This window comes from Toxotes jaculatrix, chromosome 1, assembly GCF_017976425.1.
Source record: "Toxotes jaculatrix isolate fToxJac2 chromosome 1, fToxJac2.pri, whole genome shotgun sequence".
Classification (NCBI taxonomy): Eukaryota; Metazoa; Chordata; class Actinopteri; family Toxotidae; genus Toxotes; species Toxotes jaculatrix.
Genome location: NC_054394.1, coordinates 1044208 through 1054992, shown reverse-complemented (window position 1 = coordinate 1054992; position 10785 = coordinate 1044208). Strand labels below are relative to the sequence as shown.

The window sequence follows — 10785 nt, the reverse complement described above, 5'->3', positions numbered from 1 at the left end:
CACACTGAAATTAGCCAGTGTGGTGTGTACAGGCATTTCCTCTACCACATTACCTGTTTTTCCACTCACATACTCACACACACACACACACACACACACACCCACACACACAGACAGAGAGAGAGTATGAGGAAAGATTCATATTTCTTAAAAAATAAATGCATCACAGTTAGAGCTTTCATCCAATCAGTTGCTAAGTGTCACTTGTGATGTGGTGTTGTGTGTGTGCTGTATATATGCATATGTATATAGATGATAGACCATAGGGAGGTCAAAGGTCATGCAGAGCACAAGAAATGTTGGTACAGTAGCAACTGACTGAAGCCTGCTCAATATCACGTTAGACACATCAATTATGAATCAAAATCTGAGTTTATTACATCATCCAGGGATGGAAATCACCTATAAGAGCAGCAATGATCCAACTCTGACATCACAGAGCAAGATGGACAGATTTGTGACAGGGAAGAAAAGAAGAGTGGGTGACACTTATCACGCAAACACGTCAGACAGAAGCACAGGAAAATCTAACAGAGCTGATCTAGCTGTAGTTTCCAGACTGGACTTTTAACCTTTATTTGCACAGATATGATGTAGGGCCAAAGGAAGTCTGGAGCTCATGTTTTGACGATGCTATTTATTTTATCATTGTTCTCATGTTGTTCTTAACCTCTGCAATATCATTGGTTAAAAAGGCAAATTAAATATGTATCCAAAGGAGAACATGACAAAGAAAGAGTTTGAGTGTGTTAGAGTAAACATGAATGTTCATTAGAATGAACTGTCTACTAAACAGGGGCCAAACCTTCAATAGGTCGGCTCAAAAATGTCTACCCACTGATGAAGAGCATGATATCGTTGGAAAAAAGCTAGTAAGTGGACCTTGAGCTGGAATTGTTCTGTCAGTCTATTAATTTATATTGTCAATCTTCTTGATGCGTTTATTTCAGTCACCCCGTGCAGAGACATGAAACGTGAGTTACACGAGAACATTTCATACATACAGCAGCATGTTAGAGAGGAGGTAGAATAAAAACATGCAGATTGCAGAATGGAGAGGGTGATTTGTCATATTTAGCTAAATAATAATGATAATAACAATAAGTATTATTATTATTATTATTATTATTATTATTATTATTATTATTATTATTATTATTATTATGGTTATGGTTATGGTTATTATTTGTGGTACTAGTAGTAGTAGTATTATAGTAGGCAATACTATATATTACAGTAGTGCCTGTAGTGCGTGGTGCTGACTGCAGGGGGCAGCATGGCGCCTCAGAGCGGACACTGTGGTGGAAACCGTTCAGAAAAAGAGGAAGGAGGAAGTGAGCTGGGTTTGTGTTGAGAACACATGCGTTGGTCTCTGTGTGAGTCCCTGCAGTCACAGCCGGTGTTTACACAGTTTACTTACGGTTTCTTCGGGCAAGCCGCAAAACGTGCAAATGGACGGTGAGTTGAATCTGTCGAAGACGGAAGTAAAGTTAGGGCTTTAAAGGACGGTTTAGCAGAGTCCACCCCGACCCTGACCGGCAGGCTCTGTTAGCCTGTGAAATGTAAAGCATAATTTTAGAATTAAAAGCTGGAAAAAGTCTAGAAATAAACATTATTGTACGTAAGAGTCAATAATAAATGAAAGTATTAGAAAATGTGAGAAACATAAAGAGTTAAAGTGATGTCAGAGGACAGAGGGGGAGACAGGCAGTCCATGTCTGATGAGGTCTCTGAGATGTTGCAGCTATAATCCTGGGGAAATATTTACCTCGCTGTGGATTATTTTTCTCATATAAAGACAACAGAAGGTTCAGGACTCCTGTGCATCTAAAATGCAGCCATAATTGTTATTTAGTGTTGGGTTGCAGACTGCCTCCTCCTCTTTTAGCTTGATATTTTGGTTTAGCAACTCACACCATTACTGTTCTCACAGCCCTCATCACAACCCTGTTCCTGCTCTGCAGCAGCAGCACCCTAACCCAAAACTGCAGGAAAGAGAAGAAGCTGAATTAGTAATGTGTATTAATGGGATATGAATGAATGGAGAGAAGGAGAGAGGAGCTTGGTGCATCATGGGAAGTCCCCCAGCAGTCTATGTTCCTACTTCCTGCCTGTATTCGCGCTGCAGGATTTTGATTTTCTCTGCATCTTTTTTAGACAGGATAGGAAGTTACGTAGGTGAAAACAGACTCTCCTGCAGTCCTTGAAGTCTGTTTCATGTGCGAATTAAAGGACGTGTCCTGATCAAAAATAATGTTCCTTACAGTGGCACTGGAGGACAGAGTAACAGTATCATTAGATAATGTGTTTTTGAGGAACTTGGGACCAATAACAGTAAATTTAGATTTGTCTGAGTTTAACATCAGAAAACTGACACACAGAAAACCCACAATCTACATCGCCTGCTGTAAACTGGTCCCATAGGAACTGTTCCTTTGGTGGGTAAAATGAGAGATAATATTGGACTTACATCCATCAGAGGGACACAAACACAGCTCCGAATGAGTCTTAGCTATAACAAAACTACAAAGCCATAACATGCCAGATGTGAGACGTTTATGTTGTGGAGAAGTTAGATGTAGCAGCTGTCCAAAATTGGCCAGATGTTAGTTGTGATCAGGAACTGACAGATTACAGAATACGTCAACCAGACATTCAGTAGTAGCTGGCTGTACGTGACGCACACTCAAGCTCTTTCCCTGTAATGTGCAAGTCTTCCAAGGTGTCGCATACTCATCGCTGCCTGAGCTTTTTGAGAGAGTTTTTGCAGCCTGACATTTCTTATTATGACGCTTGCTGCTGTTATCACTGAAGAAGTGGGAAGGCTGCGGGGCCCTCAGTCTGACTGTACACAGCTGTGCTGCAGTAGCTAGTCAGACCGGTCCGTCTGCTCCATGGCAGCTGTAGGACCTGGAATAACTCTTCACTCTCTTCTTTGACATTCACGTTCTACAGCTGTTCAAGACTTTTGATTGGGATCTCCTGAGGCTGTTCCTTAAAGCTACTGACTTCATTGTTTTCATGAGAGTCACTGAACTTGGAACATGTAACTAAATCTCTCTTATGTTAGTTTAAGACTATGTAAAGGTTATTACAGTTCACATGGGATCCTCTTCCAGGTGCAAACCACTCAGCACTGTCACAGGAAAGTCCCTGTTACTGAGAGATTAAAAACACACTTTTTTCTTATGTAAATCAGGAAGTCCCAGGATGTTGCCCGCCCATCAGCGTGTACGGATACCTGGCATTTTGAGGTCATTCTCAGTGTCCTTTCCCAGAACACCTGTGCACTTTTTTAGCCAGTGGCTTTCCCCCAAAACCTGTCTGGGAATGCACCATCACGCAAAAGTTAACAAGTTTTCCCTTTGGCAGCTTCTTTGGCTTCATTACAACAGAAAAACCACCTTGCTACCTGACTCTAGATAAACGGCAGTAAGGGATGGATGGACAGGTCTGGTGATCAGTTAACTGTAGAAGTTTTTTATTGAACAGATATGAACCTTTGGGCTAACTGCTGGGCTCTACATTGGCCTCATGACCATAACTGTATTGTGGTCCGTTGTGAGTTGATTAGGTTTTGTGTTTCACTGATTTCGTTTGTGTCCTTTCAATAGAAGCTCTTGTTCGAGCCAGGATTCCCGGGGACCTGGTGAAGGTTCTTGGTGTAGAGGTAAGCCGATACTTCTCATTAGACATATGATGTGCTGCGTGGTCTAACTGTGAATTGTGGAATCCAGATACATAGTCTCTCATGCAGTGTCTTGACTTCTGCAGATGGTCTGAAGACTTTCCTGCAGAAAATAAAGTGACACATGACAAATACAACCAAAACAAGTCACTGAAAGAAGTAGTCATTTTTTATTGATCTGATTTTCCTTCATCGTCTCATCACCAGTCTCAAACCAGCTCTAAAGCGGAGGCCTTCACCCACGCCTTCCTAAAGAACAGCATCCAGCAGCACACTCGACACGATCTGAAGAGCATGTTGAGTCACAAAGCTGTGGTCCTGGGCTACACCAGGCCCAAGAAGGACAAGTCGAAGAGGAGCAGCAAGAAAGCCAAGGGACTTAACGCTCGCCAGAAGAGGGCGATGAAGATCTTCCAGATCAAGCCTGAGCACCAGAGGTGGGTCAGGAATCTCGCTTGATGACCTTCATCAAACATGTCGTACTTCCCCCATCCAGCCATCACTCCGCAGCTTCACTGTTTTTGTCCTTACCATTGCAGGTACGAGCTCTTCCTGCCTCTGCACGACCTCTGGAGACAGTACATTATTGACCTGTGCAGTGGACTGAAACCAACAAGGTAAATCAGTTCACAGCTCCACAGATCTGAACCCTAACGTTCCTCAGTAACTGCTCATCCATCCTCATAAACTTGTGTTGTTTTTACAGCAATCCACAGTTTGTGCAGCAGAAGCTTCTGAAGGCCGACTTCCACGGTGCCATCATCACAGGTAGATATTTAGTTTTTTTTTTTTTCCTGAGGCTAACATCACAGTGACTTTCAATCAGTGACACTCTCCAGTGTTTGAAGTTATAGTGAAATTTATATACGGATGCGTATTTGCTGTATGGACCCTGAGTTTAGTCTCACACAGCACTTCTCCTGCTCAGCTTCTGTCATGTGTCCATGTGCTGCCACAAATGGCTCCGTCCTGCATTGAACGGTGTGCAATCATCCGAGTTATCCAGGAGACCAGTGACAGCCCAGTTAGAGCTGTGTTTGTCCAGGTGTAGAGAGGCTTCATGCTGAGAGTTGTGCTCCAGCTCCTGACCAATTTAAGGTCCCTGATGTGGACGATGTGGTTTCTGTGAGCGCCGATGCAGCTGTGACCGTGTTGCACTAACAGCGTGTTTTCTCTTCACTCTCACAGTGGTCCGGTCTAAATGTCCATCGTATGTGGGGACTACAGGGATTCTAGTCCAAGAGTTCAAACATGTCTTCAAAATCATCACCAAAGAGGACAGACTGAAAGGTGAGACAGGTGGTGTCTCACTCACTGAAACTCACCTTTAGCTGATGAGTTTTTGGCCTTGTTTTGCTTTGCCGGCCAGCTGTGGCTTCCAACAACAACAACTTGACATTAGGATGCACATTCCAAGTATAATACAGTGTATTAGTTGGTGGTGCTACACAAAAGTCCTATAATTCCAACCTTGACTTACCCAAAGGTAAAAAGCTTTAGGACTACAAACATGCTGATGTTTGGAGCTTCATCAGAGCAGAGATGAGAATGGAAGTCATGTCATTTATATACAAGAGTTAGCAGGTGATTGGATTAAAGGGTCACATGGTGATTGACCTCCTTGAGGTCCCATATGCATCCTTTCTTGATGTGACTAAAAGCAGATGAAATAATAAACCACGCACAATTTAACAGTTCTAACTGAGGTTACAGGGTCTGTGATACACATAACATAGAGTTTATTGATTATGGTAAAAAGTTAAACCAGTTTGGAAAAATTGAGATTAGTTTAACTTTAAGAATTCTGTCACAGTACAATATTCTGTTTTTGCGACCAGCCTCTGACGAAACCTTCCACTCTAGCACGGTGTATCTGTACTGGATTGTTACTTCTCACCAGGTTAACACAGTCGTTTAGTTTTTTCTCACCTTCCTCTTTTCTTGTGACAGTGATCCCTAAGAGGAACAGCGTGTTTGCAGTGGAGATCAACGGCTTCGTCTCTCACATCTACGGCAGCAAGTTTGAGCAGCGAGCCGGTGAACGCTCCGCCAAGAAGTTTAAAGTGAGAGGAACCATCGACCTGTGACGACCCCTGAGTGCCGCTACAGGAAACGCTGTGCCAAAACAAGGAAGACATTTCATACTCGAACTTCCAGCAACAGCAAAACCACATCTGAAAAAGTTGTTTACCTCACTGCATGTGGACGACTCTCACACCATATTTTAAAGGGGAATTCTGCACACTCGAGATCATTTTAATCCTCAGTTACACGTCCCTGGTTTGCGGATGCGCACACCAGGGACGTGTAGTTGTTCTTGTTATACTACTTTCTAGTCCTCTTGGTGCAGATCATGGTGCAGCTGTTGACTAAATTTGTGTCACTCGGACACCAGCCTTACAGAAAGACTGCATCACACTCTGGAGGTGTGGGGTTTGAAATCCATGGGTTTTTACTGGGCAGGTAGATTCTAATAAAGAGGCTGCTTTAGGAGAAGTGTAGGATCCAGTGTTAAGGGCAGCTCTGCCTCTGCTGCTTCAATCCTCATTGTTCTTTGTATAACCCTCCTCTTGCAAGTGTCTCTCTAATAGCACAGTAAATTGATGGAAGTGCTGTCCCTTTAAGGAGACAGAGACAGGATTTTGCTGCAGGTGTGTGTGTTGTTTATCAGGGTCTTGGTATAAAAAGCAGTGGGTGTGTCTGTCTGACACTTGCTTCCTTTACATGGAGGCTCTGATGTAAACGCAGTTTCTCATTACACTCTGTTAGAATGAATATCAGTCAGAGGCAGAGTTAAAACTTTAGTATTTATTAAAGACTTTTGTTCAGCTGATGTTTTATAATATGATGGATATTGTACAGGACAGGGTGAACATTTGTTGTAAGCTCCCAAATGCCTGCCTGCACCCTGTCATTCTTAGTATTGAGAGACATTATTCAGGACTTCCTTTTTCCTCTTTGTAACAGAAAATGTGAAACATGGCTGTGTGAACAGGTCCTGGCCGAACACAAATACACTATCATTGTTGAGTAACAACATTTGTCTGTGTGCCTTCTTTACGTTCTGCCGGGGATGTGTGAACACCTGAGTGCTGTACCAACACCGCTGAGCTGCAGGTGTCTGTGGTCTGACGGTGCAGAAACAAAGCTGCGTCCTGACGCAGACCCAGAGACCTGGTGTTCTTTTTCGAGAGCAGCTATGTGGGTTCATTAGAGAGGCATGCGTAAGAGGTTTCAGTCAGATCAGATTACTGATAAAGATCAAAACTCCAGAATCCAGACTGTCAGGTTTTTAATCTGTTACATCATACAAAGCTCTAAATATATTCACATTGTGTGCACTTGCGGTAATGCACTTTAATTATCAAGGACACTTGGTTAATATTAAGCTCAGACTTTGAAGTCAGGAAGTAACTCATTCACATTTATTATACATTTCAGAAAGCCCCACTGCAAAAGCCAGGATTAGCCCCTGGTTTCATTTGTACCATGCACTGACACAGTGTGTTATCATGGAGGGGAATTTTACTAAAACCACCTCCAAGTTTAAATGGCTCTAACCGTTTCTTTGCAAACTACACATGGGATTCTTCAGTCATTCTGATATTTTGACATGTCACAGCAGGAAAAGCTCAGGTGCCAATAAAACATCGAATGATGGCCGAATTCCATGTTGCTGCTTCACAGTTTAATGGGACACTGGAATAGAACAGAGCCATTGTTCATGTTATCAGCAACACCTGCGCTTTTCCAACTGTGATAAAGTCAGTCAAGTGTCTGCTGCTCTAATATGTCACATAAACTCACAGACAACGTTTGTATTACTATTTAAATGTTTTTTGTGCTTTGTCACATCACGGAGTAAAAGAGAGGGGAACGTTCTTTCCTCCAGTTACGCCGTGGCCTCTCTCATTCCATCCAAATCTAAAAATCAGCAGCCACATATCTTTTCAGAATCAGTGCCCATTGCAGAGGAGAACGTATAATTCACAGAACTGAGTGTGTAGACGATGTTAATGGAGATTGTGTTGAAGGTGTGTTTTTCTCTGCAGTTTAGAAATAGTTTGTTATAAGCAAAAAATGACTCATAATAATCCAAAATAGCAATTTATTGCTCACCATAGCATGAACCTCTGGTTATTATGTAGGTAACAGTGTGAATGAATGAGCGATTTTGGACACAACCATTGTTATATGTTGTGTTTTTTGTTTTTTTTTGAGCTTCTTCTACCTGCTCACTGGTCTCTCGTGTTCATGCTGTTTACATGTCGAACACTCACTGTAACACTGGTTATCTAGATGTACCTTCGGTGTGATGAGCATACACCACGCTTGTGATGAATTTGCATATCCAGCTCCTGGGAGGACGAATAGATTAATGTAGCTGTGTCAAAGCAGAAGAATGAGACAAACAAGAGATGGAAGTGTGAGGAAGTCTGACGATATTTTTGTTTTCACTCCAGCTGCTGAGCTGCTCGACCGGTCTGGCGGTCCTGCGTCTGCTCGTAAAACGTGAGCTCTTGTCAGGTCGGTTTTACTGTATTTTATAATTTCAGGTACCAGTGGAAAACTTTTCACTCTCTGCTGGTTTAGACATTTCCTGCTTTGTTTTTTCCAATGTCTTATTTTGCATCATCCAAACAAATTTTGTGGGCCACCAGATAATTAATCTCATGCAGATTTTGTCTTTGTTGCTCAGATGTTTGGAAGGTGTGGACTGCATCTTTTATTGTGAATTACACTAACAGTTGTGGTGATGGAGTGCAATACAAATGCACATTCACAAGATAATATATAGCTTGAAATAGTGGAAGCCACATGTAGCTTTGATTTTATTGTGGTCAGACTGTTTCCTTCTACAGTCACTGACAGCCTCAGACATGACTTGTGTTTAAATTCAGCACATAAAAAGTAAAGAGTGTCAAACAAGAAGGGAATTTTAACTGCAAAAAAAGTTGTTATTCTGTAAATGCTGACATTTCCTTCTTCGGCATTTCTTGGGTCGCTTTCTCTGATTTCAGATCAGCTCCCGCCCCCTGACTTCTTGCTAAATGTGTTTGTCTTAAAGTTGCTTGGAAAGCCCCATGACATCACCAAGGACCAAGGATTTAAGTGCTTCTGCTTGACTGCTTGTTTCATTACAGGCAAGATAAGCACATGCCAACATCTCACACCTACAGAGGCGTGGAACTGTCAGCAAAGAGACGCAGAAGACTGCTGCACTGAGAACAGGACTCCTGTTGACTCGTGAACAACACGTAAAGAGACCACGATGGACCAGTTATCGTTTGCTCAGGAAAACCGGGAGAGGATCCATGCTGTTGAGAGCTCGTTTGGACCAATGGGGAAGCCCCTGTTCCAACCGGGTCGGGTTCTGATCGGAGAGGGCCGGTTGATGAAGCAGAGCCGTCGGAGGCCACAGCCTAAAGTCTTCTTCCTCTTCAATGATGTGCTCGTGTACGGTAGCATCATCCTGAACGGCCGCTGGCACAAAAACCAGCAGATCATCCCTCTGGGTGAGCACCTCATCCTCATCTGGTTCCTCAGAACGATTGATCCAACTAGACAAAAACTCCTCTGACGGATTATGATTGGACTGAAGTCATTTTAGGATTTTTAAAATGCTTTGACAGTTAAAAGTGAACCTCAAGCTCACAAAGAAAATGCATAAAAAAATAAGAACCAAGGGATAAAACAGTCTGTCAGAAAAAAACAGACACAAGGCAAAGATTCACACTGCAAGTGAGCTGACTGGTTGGTTGTTGGCAGGGAAAGACGCCCTGATTACATATTTGTATTAGCTTGCAGCTACAGGCAGTAACCACTGGATTGTTTAGTTGACTTGGCTACAATGGCAAAAAAAAAATAGCTGTCACATACTATGGTGGATGCAAGTGTTTCCATCTAGAAATTCTGAGAAAAAGGAGGCCACTAGTCTTTCCAAGAAGCTGTAAAAAACTGGACTGTTCAGTCATGGCAAACTTTTCATGGCTGACATGTTTGTTGACCATATTATAGTGTCCATACCTTTGTTACCTTCTGTTAACATAAAGTTTTTTCATCATTTCAGAGGACATCCAGCTGGAGGACTTGGAGGACGGTGTGACAATGAGGAATCAGTGGTTGATCCGAACACCGCGCAAGTCCTTCTACGTGGCAGCTGCCTCATATGAGGAGAAGCGAGCCTGGATGGAGCACATGGAGGAGTGCAAGTCCAGACTGCTGCAGAGCAGCGGCCATAGGCCCGGGTCCACCTTCGCCGTCACATGGATCCCCAACCGGGCCTCCGCCATTTGCATGCGCTGCTCTGACAAGTTCACTGTGACCCAGCGTCGACACCACTGCAGAAAATGCGGCTTTGTGGTCTGCGGGGCCTGCTCCAAGAAGCGAGCGGTGATTGGGCACATTCACCCCACTAAGAGGTTGAGGGTCTGCGGCATGTGTCACTTGAGTCTTACGAGAACGGAGACAGAGGCCCAAGACATGACACGTCTTAGGGGGGACAGCACTGGGAAGACAGGCTCGGATGAAGAGGAAGTGGAAGGGTCCAGTGAAGAAGAGGAAGCAGAGGACCAAATGGAAGACCATAACCCCAGCAGGTGGGTGGACTCACCAATGGACTCCTGGTCCCCCTATGTCTCCATTAAACCCGAGCATCTGAGGCCCCCAACATTAGCCACTCAGACATGAACCTGTGCTTTGGGACTTTCTTTAACTCTGTGTCAGGAAACATGGACACAATGCTGATACACGTTAAAAGTCAAGAGAATAATGTATATAGTCAAACACTGTTGTACATATTGTATTTATTGATGTAAATAATTTGTCATCACTGCTCTTTTGTCATTGTGCTGTTTGTGGAAACACTACTGCTGTGAACTCGTCACTTTACTCTCTCTGATTGTGTGCACGTCACTGTTTGTGTACATGGGAGTATTTGAACTTAACCTCTGCCTCACATTTGTCTTTGAAATGAACTATGAACAATAAAGCACTTACAAACTAGATCAGAGATTTGTCTGTGATGATTTGTGTGTTATTACCTCAGCTTCTCTTTGGACACCTTGAAGGTTCACGCTTAAATCTGTCAGTGTAAT

General features: G+C 43.2%; 2 protein-coding genes across 2 annotated transcripts; both read left to right on the top strand.

Moving 5' to 3' along the window:
• Positions 1 to 1339: 1339 nt before the first annotated feature.
• pop4 (POP4 homolog, ribonuclease P/MRP subunit) lies at positions 1340 to 6111 on the top strand. Its single transcript, XM_041036945.1, has 7 exons — positions 1340 to 1458; positions 3615 to 3670; positions 3896 to 4125; positions 4228 to 4305; positions 4395 to 4456; positions 4877 to 4978; positions 5639 to 6111. The coding sequence occupies exons 1-7, from the start codon at positions 1452 to 1454 to the stop codon at positions 5773 to 5775; spliced, it is 672 nt and encodes a 223-aa protein (XP_040892879.1). The 5' UTR covers positions 1340 to 1451; the 3' UTR covers positions 5776 to 6111.
• A 2728-nt stretch (positions 6112 to 8839) lies between these two features.
• On the top strand, positions 8840 to 10519 carry plekhf1 (pleckstrin homology domain containing, family F (with FYVE domain) member 1). Its single transcript, XM_041032864.1, has 2 exons — positions 8840 to 9204; positions 9759 to 10519. Exons 1-2 carry the CDS (start codon positions 8961 to 8963, stop codon positions 10376 to 10378), a joined length of 864 nt encoding a protein of 287 aa, XP_040888798.1. The 5' UTR covers positions 8840 to 8960; the 3' UTR covers positions 10379 to 10519.
• The last annotated feature ends 266 nt before the right edge of the window (positions 10520 to 10785 follow it).